The sequence below is a fragment of the Durio zibethinus genome, chromosome 17, assembly GCF_047325235.1.
Source record: "Durio zibethinus cultivar Kanyao isolate XHJ-2024 chromosome 17, ASM4732523v1, whole genome shotgun sequence".
Taxonomy (NCBI): Eukaryota; Viridiplantae; Streptophyta; class Magnoliopsida; order Malvales; family Malvaceae; genus Durio; species Durio zibethinus.
This window is the reverse complement of record NC_143178.1, coordinates 18,180,307-18,200,801: the sequence shown is the minus strand read 5'-3', so window position 1 is coordinate 18,200,801 and position 20,495 is coordinate 18,180,307. Positions and strand designations below refer to the sequence as shown.

Below are 20,495 nucleotides of genomic sequence, written 5' to 3'. Positions count from 1 at the left end.
CTCTATCTCAAAGAACATAAGGGAATGCAAAGGCTATTAGCTTTGAAGAGATATCCATGATGCAACAAAAATTGATTGTATGGTCCTTGCTTGCATTCTTCTTGCACTCTTCCCAAATACGATCAAAGGGTCTACCTCATAAAGCCCTTTAATCACATCAAATCCAATAACTTCAATAGTCATAATCCCTAATAAAGAGTACTTTCAGCTCAAAGCATCTATCATCACATTTTGAGTTTTCAATTTATGCTTGATAGTGAAGTCATAGGCTTAAAGGAACTCCACCCAAGCAGCATGCCTTCGGTTAAGCTTGTATTGGCTATTAATGAACTTCAAGGCCTCATGGTCTGAATATAAGACAAATGGCTTAGTAAACAGATATTGACTTCAATGGAATAAAGCTCTATATATAGCATAAAACTCCTTATCATAGGTTGGATACTTTCTTTTGGCTTTATTGAGCTTCTCATTGAAAAATGCTATAAGATTTCCTCTTTGGCTTAAAACAGCACATATTCTAGAATTGGATGAATCACATTCCACCTCAAACACTTGATCAAAATCTAGTAAGGATAGGATGAAAATTTCAGTGATCCTCTTCTTGATAAGCTCAAAGATGTGTTGGGCTTCTTTGGTCCACTTAAAAGCTTCATCTTTTAAACATTCGATGATGAAAGCCACAATAGAGCTAAAACCCCTAATGAAGTACCTATAAAAAGATGCAAAACCATGGAAGCTTTGGATATCATGTAAAAATACTGGTGTTGGCCAATTTAAAATTGCCTCAACCTTGCTAGGATCCATCTTTTTTCCTTCCTTAGACACCACAAATCCTAGAAACACAAGGCTGAAAGTAAAAAAACACTACACTTTTTAAGGTTAGCATAAAGTTTTTATTCCCTTAATATGCAAAATAGTTGGTGTAGATGATTCAAGTATTGGTCCTTATCTTTGTTGTACACCAAAATATCATCAAAATATACCACTACATATCTACCAATACAAGATTTAAAGATATGATTCATAAATCTCGTAAAAATACTATACGGACTAGATAAACCAAAAGACATTACCATCCATTCATAGAGATGATCCTTTATCTTAAAGGTTGTTTGTCACTCATTTTCAAGCCTCATTTTGATTTGATGATAGCCACTACATAGGTCTATTTAGAGAAAATAATTGTTCCATGTAGTTGGTTTAGCAAGTCATCTAAGCGCGAAATAGGAAAGTGATAATTAATCATGATTTTGTTGACTACTCTACTATTCAAATACATGTGCCATGATCCATCTTTTTTGGGCACCAAAAAGGCTGGGACTACATAAGGACTCATGCTTCCGTGCACTATTCTTTTTTTCACCAATTCATTAACTTGGCATTGCAACTCATCAAGCTCTTTAAGACTCATCCTATAAGCTGCTTTGTTAAGTGAAATAGCTCCTAAGATAACGTCTATGCAATGTTGAATGTCCCTCATTGATCGTAGACTAGCTGGTAACTCTTCTTAAATAGTATCTTGAAATTCTACCAATAATGGTTGTATCACTGCAGGGAGCTCCTCACTATCTTCATTCTTTTCAATCAGCATTAGTGTAAACATAATATTACCCATCTTAATTTTTTTTTCTATAATTGGCCCTTAAAAACAAGTTGTTTCCTTCCCATATGGTTTGTTTTAACATTACTATGGGCTTGGTAAAGCCTAGGATGACTTTGCATCCATCCTTCACAAATGTGTAAGTGTTGCGGTAACATCATAAATAATCCTCCTATCATAACGCCAAGGTCTTCTGAGCAATAAATGGCAAGCATCCATCGAAGCTACATCACACCACACTTCATTCTTGTATTACTTTTCTATAGAAAAAAAAACCAAACACCTCTTACTAACATTGATTTCATTCTTTTTTTTACAGCCAAGATAGCTTATATGGTTGGTGATAATCCATTATTTTAAGGTTAATTTTTGCACCATAAAAGTAGAAATAACGTTTTCAAAACTTTCACTACTGATTATAACATCACATGTTTTCTCATAAGCAGTACAACGAATGTGAAATATCTTTTTATGCAACTAATCTTCTTTCTTAGCAAGTGTGACACTCAAATTGCCTTGTATGACTAAAGATGCTCCACAATTGCCATAGGTTTTCTCTTTCTCCTCTTTGAGGTTTTGATTTTCTTCAACCAGCTCCTCTTCATTTTTCTCCAAGTCTTCTTCTACTATAATCACAATCTTATTATTTGAGCATTCTGAGGCAATATGTCCAAGCCATTGACACTTAAAACACCTTTTGGTTTGTGCATTATACTGATGCTTGCTTGTTGAGGTTTTATCTTTTTTTTTAGGCTATTGGGCTTAGAAGGAATAACAGTTTTGGATGAGCCACCTTTATTGATATAGCCTTCTTTAGATTCAAATCTCAAGTTGCTACCATAGGCTTACTTTTTTTACTTCTTCACCTTAAGGGTAAGCTTGCATACATCGTTGAAAGTCTAATAAGGTTGTAGCTATACCATATTGCTATCTTGATCTTCAACCCTTCAAGATAACAGGTAATAGTCTACTCTATTTGTTTCACTAATTTGCATTTTAACATGAGGTGGTCAAATTCAATTGTATACTCCTCTACTGAAAGATCTATTTGCTTCAAGTTATGGAGCCTAAAAAAGACATCTTGCCAAAAGTTATTTAGGAGATATTTCTTCTTCCACTCTCTTTTCATTTTCTTTCAAGTTGTAATTTTTCTTCTGCCCTCTCTTTCCCTTTGCTTCTTCAAATTTTCTCACCAAAAGAATGCATGCTTTCTAAAGTTAATGGCGACTAGCTTTACCTTGTGATGTTTAGGGGCATCATGGTATTTGAAAATGCACTCCACTGTGTATAGCCAATCTAAGAACTCTTCAGATTACATTTTTTTCTCAAACTCAGGAATCTCTATCTTTAGATTGAATATGCTATATTGAAATTGGTTTCTGCATAGGTAGTCTTTGACTTACCATAGGTGAGGTGGGGTGCTATCGTCAAAATCAATATTGTTTTCATGGTATGGTTGGCCTCTTCTTCATCTTCTTTATTCCTCCTTTCTTGCTGACTTATTGATTCTCTCTCTTCTTGCATACGTAACTATTGTTGTAGTTAGAGGATTTATTACTGCATCCCCTCTATGAAGACATTGCTTGGGTCATCATTTATGGCTACTACAAAATTGGTGTTGGCTTCAACATCTTTTACTAGTGCTTAATGACAATAACATATCATAACTTTTATACCAATTTGATGCAAAAAATTGATGGTTAAGATGTTGAAGAGTAATTGTAAACAGAAAAAGCCTACAAAGAAGATAACTCAAAAGAATTTGAATAATGACAGAAAATGATTATTGGATTAAAAGGATAGAAGTTCACTATCAAGACTAAACATTAAGGGACACAGAAACACCACCCTAAGAATTTTAATCAAAGATACGAACTATAAAAGTTCACCACTCTAAGAAATCCGCCTAAGAAATACAAAACTTGAAAACAATTTAAAGATTGCTTAAGGATAAAACAAACTCTATTCTACTTTCTATAAAGAATAACAAAAAATAAACAAGCTATGAACATTCTTCCAAGCAAGGAAACTTCAGAAGATTATCGTTTCTTTAGATTGCTAAATTGATGGGATTGCCTTCAATCTTGTCTTACTAAAATAGTACCTAAAATCATGAGATTTGTATGTGAACATAACAATCTATAGTGTGAACACAATTATTTACCCATTTACTTTTACAAATTACAACTTAGCATATTGATAATGTGTTTAATATTTGGTGTATAAGTTCATCCATGTATCTAACCCAAATCCCATCCATCTTCATACTTTCCTTTTTCAGTTAGTATGAACAAAACCTCTATATTCCAGCCCACCTTATTTCTACATTTGTTTAGTAATTTGGACCAAGAATAGGCCCATCTTATTTTTAGATAAGTTCTTTTTAGTCTTAGCCCAAGTTATAAGATATGTTGACAATTTAGTGTCAAAAATTCAAGCTAACTACTCATTTAAACATCACAAGCAAGATTGAAAAGCAAATAAAACATCAAAAAAGCCAATAAGAGGTTCGACCAACAAGAGGGACACCATGAATGAACCTTCAACTTGGTTTTTCAATGGTAGATTTTTGTTGTTTTTGTTTGGATTTCAACTTCAATCCAACTATTGATTAGTTTGATGAAAATAGATTCAAGCTTTGAGCAAGAAAAATAAACTAAAAACCTATAAGAAAATCAACAATGAAATGTAATGAAAAATGTGATAAGGATGCTAGAAATACAAAGAATGGATGTTGTGGTAGTACACCTTCAAGCAAAACACTAAAGGTTTTTTTTTTTCTCTTTTTTCTAATGGTTTGCTCTCTTTTTTCCTCTTTTTTATTCTCTTTCACGAGCTGTTATTCTAGTTCCCTTTCATGCAAAGCATCCCCTCGATCTTGAAGAAGATGAAAAATATCTTACAAATATTAAATTATGGCTATAGAATCAAAACATCATCCAAGGGGCAAGATTTTTCCCTTGTTTTTAATCTAAAAAGAAAACTTTAGCTATTAGATAAAAATTCCTCATGAGATCCAAAGGTCTACAATATTCATTGCAAAGGTTGGATTTTTACAACCATTAAAACAAGTTAAAAGATAATTTTGTCTTCAGTATAAAGTTTTTGGTATTTAGGCTCTCTTCTTGGAAATCAATGTTTCTGTACTCAATTTTTTTTTCTTTTAAAGCATCAACAATCATAAATTATTATAAAATTAAGATCTGAAAATTTTCATAAAAATCCAACATCTAAAAGGTCAAATTACGAAATTATCCCTAATTGGTATTTTGATAATTTCACCCCTATCGAGGTACTGCTATAATTTTGAGTGCATAAAAAATCATCAAATATTATAAGATCATAATCTAAAAAGTTTCGTGAAAAAAAAACCTTGAAAAGATCAAATTACAAATTTACCCTTAATGAGTATTTTGATAATTTCACACCTCTCGAGATGCAATCAAAATTTTAAAAATTATCAAATAATATCAAACTATGATCTAGAACATTTTACAAGATGCCAACTTTAAGAAGGTTAAATTACAAAATATTCTTAAAAGTATTTTTATAATTTTACCCCTCCCAAAGAGTGATATGAATTTTTAATGCATAAAAAATCATAAAAAAATTTTATTATGATTTAAAAGTTTTCACAAAAATTCAACTTCGAGAAGGCCAAATAACAAAATACCTCTGCGAGCATTTCAGTACTCTTACACTTCTTAAAGTAAAATCAAACTCTTTATAGCTTTAAAAATCACAAAGTTTCATTTTTTAAATCACATTGATTTCAATTTGGTTGTGAATTTGAATGGTTAACCCAAGTTTTATCCATTTTGATCAATTTTGACTTTATTTGACTAATTTTGACTTTGTCGACCAAGTTTGACCAAATTTTACGAAAATTAACTTTGAGACATTTTGGTCAAATTGATTCAAATTTCAACTTTAGAAACTTGTCAAAATTAAAGAAATGTTGGATTTGAACTAGGTTGAATTTTATAAACTTCACAAATAGTTGAAATTTTGCTTAAACAAAATTAGGTGTCCAAGTGTTAACCATAACAAGTTTCAAAATGTAGCTAGCAATTGTCACAGCTTCAAATAAAAAGACAATGGAGATGCTAAAAGAAATTATGGCCCTAAAAAAGATTTTGGGAGTGTTGGTGTGATCCATTACAACTTATTTTGTGGTGTCCCACCTTTTTGGATAGAAATTGAAAAATAGTTGCACAAGCAATTTTTCACTTTATTATAGATTTTAAAAGGGATCTTTAGCCTAAAGTTTCTAGTAATAAAAAAGATCTTGTAAGGGAGATGCTCTATTTTGATCCTAAGTCGCAACTTATAGCCTAAAAAGTACTAGATCATTCTTGGTTACAAAATACAAAGAAGGCTCTAAATATTGTTTTGGGTGAAATTGTGAAGATAAGGCTTAATCAATTTTGTATAATGAACAAACTTAATAAAGAAGCTCTCTAGGAAATACCAGAGCATTTTTGGGTAGAAAAGTTTGCAAGTGTATAAAAAGGGATTCTAGTTGATGGATACTAGTAATAAAGATAGGATTGATATTGATGAGCTTAGGGTAGGATTACATAAACTTAGCCATAAGATTCTTAATGTAGAAGTTTCTACTTTTAACATGGTTGGCCGCCTTGTTTGTAAGTCTACAAATTTTGTAGGAAAAGAAACAAAATTGTCAATTTTAACTAAAAGAATTGGTCTAGTAATGCATGGCATCAACTTACAACCTCCAGTTACATCCTCATAAGCACAGCGTTTATGTCAAATTTAAGCATGTCTTGCAACTAAAAAAGCATTTATGTAGTCTAATAGGATAAACTCAATCCCTTATGGTTAATGAAGATGATACATGGGAGATCTAGATTGAATTGAAGAAGTGTCTGCATTTCATCTTTGAGGACAACAATCATTCTTCAAGGGAGAAGTATTGTTACATGCCTGATTTATTAGACTTTAATTACTATTAGCCCTGGTGCTTTATAATTGCCTTTGGTTTGTTTATTGTTATAGGCTATAGGCCTTTTGCTTTTTGTTTCATTTTTGTATGAATATTACAGTTGTAATGAAAAAGAAGATGTTCGAAAGGTGACGAATCTAAAAGTTTTGAAAATAGCTGGAATGTGGTTAGTCAACATAAAAAAGAGCTAAAGGAATATTGTAGTATTCATTATGTTATGAGAAATGCAATTATCTTCCTCTCTCAAAACATTTTTTGTTTCTTCTTTCTATTATGCTATACTTCTTCTTTTTCTTTAAGTTTTTCCTTCTTTCTTCCTCACTAGCTTTAATTTCTATTAATTAAATTTTAGGTTCGTAACAAAAAAGTACCAATAAAAATAACTAAGGTAAAATGAGATATCAACATAAAAAAACTTAAACAAAGAGCAGAAAGCATAAGGAATATTAAAAAGATCTGAAAGCTAAAAAATGGCAAAATGTTTTAAAGATGAAATGTCTAGGTATTTATAGGCAAAGACCAAAATCAATGCATGGCCCGAATTAAGCCACGTCATCATTCCGAAATATGAAGATGATTGTTTGGCTTTTTTTGCCATAAATGCATTTTGCCACAAAAAAATTTTAAAATTATCTATAAAAAATTCTTCTCTCTTCATTAAATGTAAGTCAAACAGTTACCTATTTATTACAAGTCATGCCTTGCATCAACCTAAGCCAAAAACGTACATTCTAACATGCAAAACCTAAAATTTGCAAGTATGAGCTCATACATGTTATTTAACTCATCTATCAACCTAACAAGTCAGTATACAAAAAAATCTAAAATCCTCACTGCGAATGCAACATCTTATCCAGATCAATCTAACACATCAGACCATTTAATGAAAGGACAAAATGATAAGGGCATTTGTGGTATGAAAGATAAATCTATATTTTTACCATAGAAATCAAATGGACAAAATCTTTTGAGCATTTTAAACATTTGAGCCGAGTTGATATAACGAGTCAACCTAATTTATCGAAGCTAACCTCAACAACATTAGTATAAAATCCCACCTGATAAGAGCATAACTATGATGCTTATATGTTTCCTAAACATTGAGTCATCCCACCATGTTGGCACCGTCGAGCCATGTTGGCTTAGCACCAATTTTTGCAAAGTGGGTTATTTTGATCCGATCACACCTCCCTACAAGTATAAATACCTTCTTTCCATTTCAGGTAAAAGGATTTAACTTTTTTCAATCTTTTTCTTATCTTTTTTTTTTTATTTTTTCTCTCTTCTGAGTACTAATTTAAGTGTCAAAATACAATAATTGAAAACAACTCTGACTTTTGCTTTTGACCAACTTTTGACTTTGTGATTTCAAATTTTTGTTCTTCGAATCAAGCTTCACATAAACAAGAACCATTGCAAAACTTAAAAATTGAAAGTAAATGGGTTGTAAACTAAATTGAGAAAAAATAACAAAATTATATAGATTCACCGACCCACTCAAACGGTGCCATAAAGGCCATGAATCACCAACGTTACTACTTGTCTTCTTAACGACATCCATTCTGCCCAATTTTAGAGACAAAATTTTACATAGGCTAATCTTTTTAAGTGTTTGCACCAATGAGGTTAAAAGCCTTCAACTTTTGGCCTGTGGACTTGCTCACAAGGAAAACAACACCTCAGATGGTATGTAATAGATATTACTATAATTTTCAAAGCCTTATAGATGTTAATTTCTTACACTTAATTTTTCCTCAACAAGTTTTAAGTTGCATAACATATAAATCATGGCCCATTAATAGCTTTTTAAATTTTTATCATTTTTTTAGGAATTTATTTTTCAACTATCTTTAAAAATTAATGTATAAAATTAAATCGTTAGACACATAATACATATTACTCAACAAAATATCTATATTTGCCAATAAATATTCAAAATATCCATCAAAATAATATATGACAATTAACAAATATTAAAATTACATATTTATTTTTAAAATAAAAGTAAAAATCATATTAATATTTTATTTGTCATTTTCACTGTATAATGATTCATTTTTATAATGTGTTTTATCTTATTCTTGATTTTTTCATAATCTATTTTTAAGTAATATACATCTCATAATTTTTTTTTTTAGAAAATAATAGATCAAAATGAATAAATTATAATTTTATCTATTAATGGTTTAAATATTTTTTAAGTAAATTTATTAATACAATTTAATTTCTATAAACTACTAACATAAAATATCAAAAGGACAAAAAACGTTCATTATATGATAAGAGTAACTTAAAATATAACTAAAAACCAACAAAGTTCATTTATAATATTTATAATCCAACACGACACATTATTACTTGTGTAATGTGCCATGTCGACACATTATTACTTGTGTAATGTGCCATGTCAACCCATATGCCACATGCTGCAATTGGCCCTTGATGGGTCATGCTATGCCATGCCAGTTCAATGAACTAAAAATCTCTAGTCTAACACAACACAAATATATGAATCATACTTGGGACGACTCATAATTATAACAATGAGTTATGCCAAACACGAACCATACCATGCTGAATCATGTCATGTTATGGGTTACCCAACCCATTTGACACTAGTACTTGCATGCTCAAGGTCTCTCCTAAAATGAATGAATTTTTTATCAACAAATAGAAGCACAAGATAAGAATGCAATAGTAAAGCCTCATAACTTACCTTTTGGGAGTCCTATTCTATGCATAGAAACTGTTTGACTATCCCTTGGCCCATAAGTTCTGTCCCTTGACCCGTAAGTCCTAACACAAGGTTAAAATTCTAGCTCTTCTAAAATGTTATCTCACTCATGACTCGAGCCCACAGAAGGTGGCCTTTTTCGCCTTCCATCTAATCTATGTAGGAAAAGCCCAAAGTCAATCCTAGAGAGCAGTAATATTGGATTTTACGATCCAAACAACCTATAAAGAACTTTTCTTCTCTACTTATTTCTCTTCCTAATTAAGTTCTGTGCTACAACAATACCAAACAAAGACACTGATTAAAAATGCTTAAAGCCTTAAACCGTTTAGCAATCATCAATTCTCAAGTCCAATGGAATCTACGACTAAATTTCACAGGAAAGGTGCAACTGTCTCATAACTTTTACTTACAGCTTGGGCATGAGCTTTATTTATATAGCCCTATCTCCTTGCCCCTCAGTTTCTCTTGCCCTTATGGAGAATTTTTTGTACCTGCTTTTTTCTATGTAAATGAAACAAATGGCTTACCATAATAAATAAAAATAAATGAAACAGACAGCTTATAAATTGCATGATATAAATACAAAATACATCCTAGAATCCTTCTCTGGCGGCTCGTTCCAGACATCATTCTAAGAGGGGTTCCATCAGTGGTTTAGAAAATGGGGTGTGGAGTTCCATGGTGCTAGTAACAGCCACTCCAACAAGTGAACAAAACGCTGGAACGAGTCCTAAACCATATCTTGTAACTGAAAAATAGACATCTGTTGAATAGTTTCCTGCAACTCTAGGTGAGCTACCTGCATCAAAATTTACAGTTCAAAATAGAATTTCTGCCTGTGGACCAATGCTAGCATACGAGGAAGAATGAGTGAATAACTAAAAAATTTTCCAGAGTTATAGAAGACAAAAATGTCTGGAATAAGATTGACTAGCAGGTTATGGATGATAACCTCTAAAAACTGCAACTTTTAGAGATGTATGCAAGTATAGGAAGGAACCAAAACAAGTTGGCGCCTATGAAATGTTCAAACTCTGTTTCACAATACCATCAGATGAAGTCTACAAATTGGATAACCCAAAATCATCATAACAGTTCATGCACATCAAACAAGACACCATTGGCCATGTGTCACAAGGCAGGTTGAAATTGCAATATACATTGTACATGAGGTTTCAAATTCAGATGAAAAATAATGCAATCAAATGCGAAAATTATATGCAAATCTCAAAGCAAGCAGTGTAGCTACAAGCTTAGAATAGCTTGATGTTGGTAATTAAGATTATACCATTCACACATTATGAAGGATTCTTGAAATATCATCTTCAGCTCTAAAAGAGGGAGACAGTTATAAGGCAGTATGTCGAATCGCTCTTTTTCCATTGTTTTTTACCAACAAATGGGGAGGGAGAAAAAGTGGAATGACGAGTGGTGGAACAAGCACTCAAATATGACAGAAAACTTACTTTGATAGGATTGAAGAACAAATAGGGCAAGCCCACATGAGATTTTGTCCAAGAAGCTCAAGGATCCACAAACAAATGCACAACCGTTAAGATCTTCACCAATTAGAATACTCTGCATGCTTACTGCAGTCACCTACATTCTTTTAAAATTGGAATAAGCAACATGAAAGAAAAACAAACTAAAACACCATAGGAAAAGGAAAATAAGATATCTAAAGTTTGCTGCATTGGAGCACTAAAAACTTTCTATTGATTTAAGAAAATAAAAATATCAAATTTAGACCGTAAGGAATTTGAGCTCTAAATTTGCTGCATCAAAATATAATTTGAGAAAAGAATATATAGATCAAATTTTAAATATATATAAAAAAACAAATGTCTTCACTCTAATTGGTTCAAAGAAACACAAGGAATAAACAAACTCATACAACAAGGTTTCATCTCCTCAATTGAATTGCAAGCATATAATGTAACATAAGACACCAAATGCAGGATGTAATAAATTAAGCATCTTGATATGCTGACAAATAAACCCCATGTATTGTTATATTGGCAGAGTGCCTAAAATTTATTAATTTATTTGGCATCAGAACTAGTAAACTAGACAATGAACCAACAATCTAACATATGCCCAAAAACATTCATCTACAAAAAAAGTTATATTGCAGACCTGAACAATGAATAGTGGCTAGATGTTGTCAGCTTTTTCTTAATTAAAATAGCTACTGCCAACATATGGCTCCAAAGTGGATGTAAGGTTAAGTAAGGTTTTAGACTAAGAGTATTATTCAAAAGCCATTTGAGCTTAACCCCCAAACATTGTGACAATCAACGTTCAAGACAGTATTTAATTAGATCGCGAACTTGTCACCACTATATGACCAATCTTACATTGTATGCAATGTGGAGAGCAAGGCACAGAATTTCCAACATACCATCATCAATGCATTAGCTATTCCAATAAATACTGATATGGCATACATGAATACACTCATGCTTCCAGGTAAGAGTAGGATCCCTACACCACAAAACATCCAAAGAATTCCTCCAGCAGTATGATAAGCCTTCAAGCGTTGGCCATTCCATGCAACCTCCTATAAGGTGAAAACCTAGTGCTTGAGTATTAAAAAGTTATATAAAGCTTTTCAAAGACAAAACCAAGTTTTACAGGGCAGACCTGAAGAAGAACAGATACTATGAAGCTGCAAATATAGATAATGGCAGGAACCTAACCGATCAATAAGACAAGATATTAAGCTTAGCATTCATCTCCAAAACAAATTTAAGACTGGAAATTAATCTAAAGACAACAAGTTCTGTTCACATACCAAAGCTTTGGCAGACTGGGCCATCCCCAAATCATTAATTACATAGAATGCAAGATATGCCTTCACACAAAAAAAAAAATTCTTTAAGTTTAAAACCTGTAATATTAGATTTCTTGTCTTCAGCATTCAAAATAGCAAAAGTTATACTAAGCACCATAAATCAAAGAAAAAAAATGCTTACTTGTGAAACATTGAGTACTAGTCTTGTAAGCACATAAACAAGAGCAACTTGATAGTAAAGAATTTTCAGGAACCAGTAAGTCCATGAAATCCTTGCATGAATATTTGCACATATACCTGCCTTTGATCTGCATAAAAATACGAAAATTCTTACCGTAAGGAACAACGTACAATAGCCTAACATGCAAAACAAGCTGGGGAATTCTGTTTCAAGATACAGTGCACCTTGGTTCTTTTGTTCCAAAAAGAAATATGCCCACAAAGCAGCATCCAATGAATATTGATAAGTATGCAATCCAACGGTACTGCTCAGTGGAGGCCAATATAATGATTATGTGAGAATAAAAAATCCTAACATAAGGATCACATCTTCTGTAAAAACCATACCTGATTTTCAATATCTGCACGTGTTTTTGCTGTGCTGATACCAAATACTATTAAAGCAACTCCATATAGGCTGAGATTTGCAACCTAGATTAACAGGAAATTTAACATCACCCATGATACTCACAAGCCATGCATCAAATCAATAAGCGAGAGAACCGACCATTGTAAAGGCATTCCGACAGCTTGCCAGCACTACTCTGCTTGTTGAATTGAAAGTGATGCAATTCACCATGGACCTGCGATAGAAAAATTATGACACAGGGCAAAAGCAATTTAATTCCAAGATTAACGGGAAAATATGAATGATATCCTGTCACAACAATCCATTAAAGCACTTAATAATAATTTAGAGAAAAAAATATAACTTCATCCAATCCAATCATTATTTTGTGGAAAGTGTGAATTTTTGCAGTAAGTTCCTGCACTTTGCTAAAGCTTTTGCTTTTCTATCTGACATTAAAACTATGTTTTCTGCCCCATTGTTCTGCTTATAATAATTAAATATCATATCATGCACATTTCAACAGGAAGATAAATTAAGCTATAGAAACATTACATGTGTGAAACCTGAGTAGCAGCCCAGCCAACATTAAATATTGCAGCAAATGTACTGTATGAAACAGTCTCTACCATTGATGAAAAACTAGCAAGGGTTTTACAAGGTATACAACCACCAAAAACGGACGAAAATGAAAAAGCAACCAAGAGAGATCCTGCACCATGCCATATTTTGAAATGTCCAAACCTGTCTATCTATCAAGCAAATAGCAAATAATTATTGCCACAAATCATTAGGATAAAAAGAAAGGAGCATAAATTGAAAATTCTTGCTCAATATTAGAATTATAGTGCTAATTTCAATCACGCTGCACATCAAAACAAGCACATAAAGCATGCATCATGACAAGTATTAAAACAAAGATTTGACATAAATTACCAGTTCACCCACAAATATGGTGGCTAAACCATCAGCTATCTGGCCGGACAGCATCACAGTAGCAGCATCCCTACAAAAGAAAATACCCGGAACCTTAGATTTATTAAAAAAAAAAAATACATGAATAATAAAAAATACAGGGTTTAGGGTTTACAGTATGACATCACTAATCTTGTACTACGATACTATACAAGAGATTACATATATAATAAAATATTTTAAAAGCAATCTACATTAAAATCATAAATGTTTTAATGCAATAAACAACAATAATAAGTTCAAGGCAAAAAGGTTGAACGTGGTAGATAAATTTTTATCACATGGCCAAGATGAGTATTGTAAATGACAACCCCTGAGATTACACCAAAGAAGGTTCAAATTAAGGTATTGGGTAGCAATTGTGCGTTGATAGGTGGGGAGGAGCCCACACCTCCTACACAACTGCCATCCTTATTCATGGTGACAGTATATGGGCATATATACCTTTCCAACATAAGACCAAAGAATTCTAAGTCATTCTGCATGTGGTTCCATCTCTATTGTTGTTGTATACAAAACACTTCAATCATCATAAAATTCAGGACAGTGGGGTCAACATAAACCTTCCTAATCTAAAACTTACATTCTATCTTCCGGTGCACAAAAATCCAAGTCCTATAGTTCATTCCTACCAAAATGTGTATATTTGTGAACATGCATTTAATAATGCTTTCAGATCCTCAATTCTGCATCAACATGGACACGCTTACTGTTGCAAATTGGAGTTTTAAGAGCTTATGCCTTTTTTCCCTCCACATGCTATGAGTTTTCAGACAGGATTAATGAAAGGTTGAGAATGGAAGCATAAATAGAACCTAAATTCCTTTGAAAGACTTATACATATTTGAAACAACAGCCAACAAAACTCACTTTCTGTAAACAATGAAAGGCAGGGATGTTATCTACATTACTACATAAGAGTTTACTAATACCAAATTCTGCATGAGATAGGCTAAACAATATGCATTCTCAAGATCATTTTTTATTCATAGCCATTAAGATAAACACACAAGTTAGAAGTCACAATCAGATTAAAGAGGAAAAATATATTGCAAATCTATCATGAAGACGTGAACTTGAGTAGTAAGACATATACCTAGAGGAGAGCCCAATGTCTGTTAAGAACAGTAAGAGATAAGTAAACCAGCATGCAGAAGTGATGTCATTTAGCATGTGACCCACACCATAATAGAAAATAGACCGTCTTCCAACAGGCTTAGAGAATGAATCATCTTCAATACTGTTACTCATTACAGTCAAGAAGATGATGTAAAACTCTTTCAAATGTGCAAAGAAATGTAGTTCCCGATCAATCTAAACCTACAAGGAAAAAGCATTCATGGTTGAGAGCCAAACAAGGAATGCATTTCTGTTTGAACCGAAAAATTGTACCATGATATACTGATTTGTATATGAAGAACAGTGAAAAAGCAGGCAAATTTTTTAATGTTCTCTTCTAAAAGTGATACAATGCATCCAAGATTCAGTATGAGACCTAGAGATCTTCATGTTTAGCCTGTAGTGCACAGACAAAAGGCTGAAAGCTTTATAATGTAGTGAATTTCTAAATAACATATGGTACAAGCACAGAGCAGTTACTTATAAACTAATGCAGAACAAACAGAAGTCAATTGAAGAATTTAGTCTTTAGGACTTTATTAATCACTTCGTTTTCCACGGTCTTTTACCAAATCATTGAATTCTAGTTCGTTTTCCACTGTAGCATATACTTAATCCTGTAACCATTGAATACTGATTCATTATTCCAGCCATCAAGTGTTTTCTTTTCTTTCGGAAAAATGAGATTTAAGTTATAGTAAGGAGGCAAGCATGCTCCAAATAAAACAAACTGCAAAAAAGCAGTGGACAAACTTCACATACACCACGAAGCAAAAACCTAGGCAAACATGTGATCTTCCAAATCCCAGTTCTAACAGAGGGTTGGGTTAATCAGATCCCCTGCTATATTTTCTATACCATGAAGCCTGCTATGAACCACCTCCAAAATGCAACTTAGAGTGGCAATATCAGTTCTAGACTTTTTAGCGTGAATCCTTTTTTTCCTCCACAAACAAATAAAGCATGACATTCCAAACATTCTAAGAACAACAGAAACAAACCCTTCCTCTTAAGCTTCTGTTTTCCCCATTGAAACCCACTGCACCAGTCCCCCAGCCATCAGTTTGAAATACACCTTTTATCGAACAAGTCACATAAAGTACCATGAATCAATTACGGTTTCTCATAATAAAAGACTTGTGATCCAAAGAGTAATAACGACTTGCAGACAAGCTTTCATTGAAAATTAATAATATGTGTGTGTGAAATTACAAGCAATATTTATCAGATAGAAGGTGATAATCGTTGTTTGCAAAGCCAAAGAGGGAGGAAAAGAATACATAAAATCAGCAGTAACTTTACCCACGGAAGCAAAAGCAGAAGAAAGAAAGAAAGGAGCCGACGTCCAAGTTCTAACATATAACAACCAATCAAACAAAGAGAAGCAAGCAGACAAAGAACTAAAAAAGAATAAAAAATCAGCAACGCCAAGAATCAAAGTGAAAGAGATGCATACAATTGGAGTTGAAGCCAAAGGAGAAGGTTTGCCGATGCGTGTAGCCAAAGGAGAAGGTTTGCCGATGCGTGTAAGAAATTGTCAACCAATTATTCCAAATTAAGATAAATACATACATTTGAAATTAGTTCTATAAAAAATCAAAAATCATAAGAAAATACATATAAATTGTTTATAGAATGTGATACATTTCAGATTGAATAAAAATATTTAATTATTAATTAATAAAATTAATTTTTATATTAATTTTATTTATAAATAATTATGTTTGAATCAATAATTATTATATGATAAATAATTATAACTATTTAAATATAAATAGATTATTATTTATAAAGCTTATGATTATATAGAAAATCATCATCATCTTAATATAAATTTATGTCTATTCATTCATTAAAAATAAATCTTTCAGTATAATCATTTTCATTACTTCTGATTAGAAAGTTTGAAACTTTGTTATATCCTAAAAAACATAATTACATTTAAAAAAGTGTTCTTCACTCTTCAAAATCAAAACTTTTTTTATTATTTCTCTTCTCTTATTCATTTTTTATAATAGTTTAATGGTAATTATGAGAAATTTATATTTCGTACAAATAAGATACAAGAAAAAAATTTGTATGATTCAAAGATCAATATTATAAGAGACTCAAGGTGTCAAAAGATTAATATTTTTATGGACAAAAATGTTAATTTTCATAAAGATCTTTAGTAGAGATATATATATATTTTTTTTTGAATAATTATTGGTAAAAAGATTGATTGAATGAGATCAACACGTTAATAATTAATTTCATTAGTGTATAAAATCAAAACACAGTATGTAAAATATTGATTACATTGTATAAGTTTATGCATATACTAAAATTGGCTCCATAATTGGGTTTAATGAATTGTATTATATCTATTTGAAAAATCGATACTTATAAAAACTAAAATAGGAAATAGCCTGAAAATATAAAAGAGAAAAACATGAATTAATTTACAACCAAAAGAATTATCACTTACTATTAAGTAATGAATTAAATTGGGTTCTAATGAAATTACTGATTGTTTAATTGTCATGTGTTGGTTATATATAGAATAAGCAAATTGTCCCATGGTTTCTCTGAAAAACAATTGAAAATGAGTAAAAGAATTTACCATAAAAAATTAGATGTAAGTGAAGAATATATATAGAAAATAAGATCTGGTTACAATATTAGTTTTATTTTTAAATCATGACATCAAAATTGAGATAATAAGTTAAGCCAAGCCATTTGTATAGTTCTATCTTTGTTGGTCGTTTATAAATCAAAGGTTAATATTGTTGGGAAATCAACACGCACATACAGTACCCACGAATAAAATAGCAAGCTCAAATTAAAAATAAAAACACATAAATATATTTGTTTCAGCCTAACTCAAAATAACCAACTTCAAACCCAATCCACTAACAAATAAATCTTTATAATTGTGAGACTTTTAGAATGAAAAAAGTCACCAAAAACTCCTTACTCAAAACTTAATCCAAAATGCAATTACACCCTTTGATAGCCTACTCACTTAGTTATTCTCTTAGTGTCTAACTATCTGGGATTACCAAACCAAACTAAAACATCTTATTTATAAGGGTGAAGCCCTTCATACCTTTACAAAACTTTCGATGTGGGATACAGGATAAACTTAAAACTTTTATAACTTTCAATGTGGGATTATGAGATTCACGACAAATCCTAACAAATCCTCTATTGACTTAAATCTCCAAACACTTCAATAGTATTTGCAAAGTTAACATACTTACCTTTCTTCTTTTCTTTCATCATAAGGATCCCAGCAACCAAACCTCCATCAAGCATGTACAAGTGATTTTTTACCCTATTCCCTTGTGGAATCACACTACCATTCTTGTACACTTTCAACCAATCATTACTACCATAATATGTGTACTCCCGATAAGCTAACTCATCTAAAGCAATCAAATTATAGCTACAACTCGATACATACCTTACATGATTAAGTGTCCTAACAACACCATTGTAAGATCTAAGCCGAACACTCCCAATGCTTTGAATCTGGACATTTTCAATGTTAGCAACCACAATATCCTCATACTTCTCATTCTTATCCAATTCCACAAAACAACTCCTATCAGTGCAAACATGAACTATAGCAGTTGAATCCAAAGCTCAACCTTTATCATCTTTTAAAGTTTGAATTTTATCTATACAAGTCATCAAAACGACATCATCATCATTAGACACAATAGCAGCAGTATCACTCTGTTTTTCATCTGATTTTTTTTTATCATTCATCTTTTTAAAAGCAATCATATCCCTTCTCAGCTTCTTACAGAGCACTTGGATATGTCCTTTTCACCACAATAATAACATTTTATGTCACATAATCTCTGTCTCTTGACTTGAATCTCCTTTTTGATCTATCAATCCTCTTTTCAGTCCTCCTTTTATTAAAACCCTCTATAGCTAGTGTATTCTCGATAGGTGATGAGTTTTGTGTTTCCATAAACCTTTCGTTCCCATGCAACAAAGCAATTATATCATCCAACTTTAAAGTAAACCTACCCACCAATAAAGTCTGAACTAAAGGCTTATAAGACTTAGGTAAAGATGATAGCAAAATTAAAGCCTTCTTTTTATCTTTTAACTTACCAACAAAAATCGCCAGCAATTAAGAAATCGACCTATTAAACTCATTCAGGTGATTATGAAGACTCGTACCTTCTTTCATCTTCAATAAATACAGATCCATCTTCAAACATAATTTGTTAATTAACAATTTTGATGCATAAATACCCTCAAACTTATCTCATAAACTCTTCAGAGTACTTTCAATCAACACACTATAATTTATGTCTAGAGCTGGTGTCAATCTAATAGTACTAACAACTTTCTTTTGAATTATATTTCAATTATCGTTAGACATTCCCTCAGACTTACTACTCTCTAATGCCTGATCCAACTCTTGTTGTACTAATAAATCTTAAATCATACTTTGCTATAACATGAAATTACTCTTTTCATCAAATAACAAAATCTCAAACTTAGGCATAGGCATATTAGACATACCTTCTTGAGACATCTTGAAACACTTACTTTATGATCTCTTGGGCCTGTCTTTTCTTCTTTCCACGAACCTTGCTCTGATACCACTTGTTGAAAATCACCATAACTCTGATACCACTTGTTGAAAAATTAACATGCACATGCAATAGCCACGAACAAAATAGCAAGCTCAATTTAAGAATAAAAACATAAAAATATATTTGTTTAGACCCAACTCAAAATGGCCTACTCCAAACTCAATCCACTAACAAATAAATCTTTACAACTGTGAGACTTTTAGAATGAGAAAAGTCACCAAAAACTCTTTACTCAAAACTTAACCCAAAACTCAATTACACCATTTAATAGCCTACTCACTTAGCTTTTCTCTTGGTGTCTAACTATCTGGGATTACCAAACTAAAACCAAAACATCTTATTTATAAGGGTAAAACTACTTATCTTTACTAAACTCTCGAAGTGAGATACAAGACAAACTCAAAACTCTTATAACTTTCGATGTGAGATTCAAGGCAAATCCCAATAGATATATATTTTTTAAAAATTTATAATTGGTTCAAATTTTAGCTAGTGTTAAATTTTCATGAAAATCAATTAAAATTAAATTGATATATGTGAATAATTATTATTAATTTATGGTGTTTCATTAATTAATTGGTGGATAATAAACAAAATAATTGTTATTATCATAAACATCGACAATGTGACATGTATTTTGCCTGCTGAGTATATTACACTAGAAGTAATTTTACAAAATAAAATTTTATTGTGAACAATCACAAAGAAAAAGTTTAAGGTATAATTCAATTTGTGTTTGATGGCCAAAACAAGTAAGATAAATAAACTCAAGAATTTGGAATATAATTGTTCCTGTTGTATAACTATGATTGATGAAACTGGCTTACAAAAGGTAGGAGATTAAAGAGATGCTTGTTTAAAAAGAAAATATCAAACTATTATAACTATAAGGTTTATAAAGGTCTGAGTTTTGAAATATTATTCCTACTAATGATAGCATTTATAAATTGTTTGAATTTATAATATAATAAGTTAATGTAAGTTTATTATATGCAATGAATATATACTTTCATGAAGAATTGTTGTCGGTGGTAATGTAAAATACATTAAGTATGTATATCTATAGCATCCATATATTTTGTAAATTTTATGTTAGTATCAATATCTAAAATTTGGTCAACAATTAAGGCTAATC

The 20,495-nt window shown here is 31.5% G+C and overlaps 1 protein-coding gene across 13 annotated transcripts; it reads right to left on the bottom strand.

The window, feature by feature from the left end:
- Window positions 1-9,642: 9,642 nt before the first annotated feature.
- Window positions 9,643-16,343, bottom strand: LOC111282557 (uncharacterized). Of its 13 annotated transcripts, none has more exons than XR_016329258.1 (13): window positions 16,216-16,343; window positions 14,737-14,960; window positions 13,602-13,671; window positions 13,221-13,417; window positions 12,825-12,900; window positions 12,665-12,748; window positions 12,503-12,582; window positions 12,279-12,405; window positions 12,098-12,157; window positions 11,947-11,997; window positions 11,705-11,863; window positions 10,770-10,909; window positions 9,643-10,102 (listed from the first exon to the last, which is right to left on the bottom strand). XR_016329258.1 is itself a non-coding variant. In XM_022870718.2 (13 exons), exons 2-13 carry the CDS (start codon window positions 14,889-14,891, stop codon window positions 9,930-9,932), a joined length of 1,365 nt encoding a protein of 454 aa, XP_022726453.2. In that variant the 5' UTR covers window positions 14,892-14,960; window positions 16,216-16,343; the 3' UTR covers window positions 9,643-9,929. The 13 variants fall into 13 exon arrangements, 11 of the variants coding, with proteins under 11 accessions (XP_022726453.2, XP_089602648.1, XP_089602650.1 ...); XR_016329257.1 differs by lacking the exon at window positions 16,216-16,343 and adding an exon at window positions 16,062-16,195; XM_022870718.2 differs by having other exon boundaries at window positions 10,770-10,902.
- Between the last annotated feature and the right edge of the window lie 4,152 nt (window positions 16,344-20,495).

Excerpts from the sequence above, each read along its gene's own strand:
- LOC111282557 (XM_022870718.2), bottom strand. The coding sequence starts at position 14,891 with ATGAGTAACAGTATTGAAGATGATTCATTCTCTAAGCCTGTTGGAAGA. Across the intron at positions 13,672-14,736 it reads GACATTGGGCTCTCCTCTAG|GGATGCTGCTACTGTGATGC; the intron begins GTATATGTCTTA and ends TTTCTTTTGTAG. Across the intron at positions 12,901-13,220 it reads GCTACTCAGGTTTCACACAT|GTCCATGGTGAATTGCATCA; the intron begins GTAATGTTTCTA and ends TTTCTATCGCAG.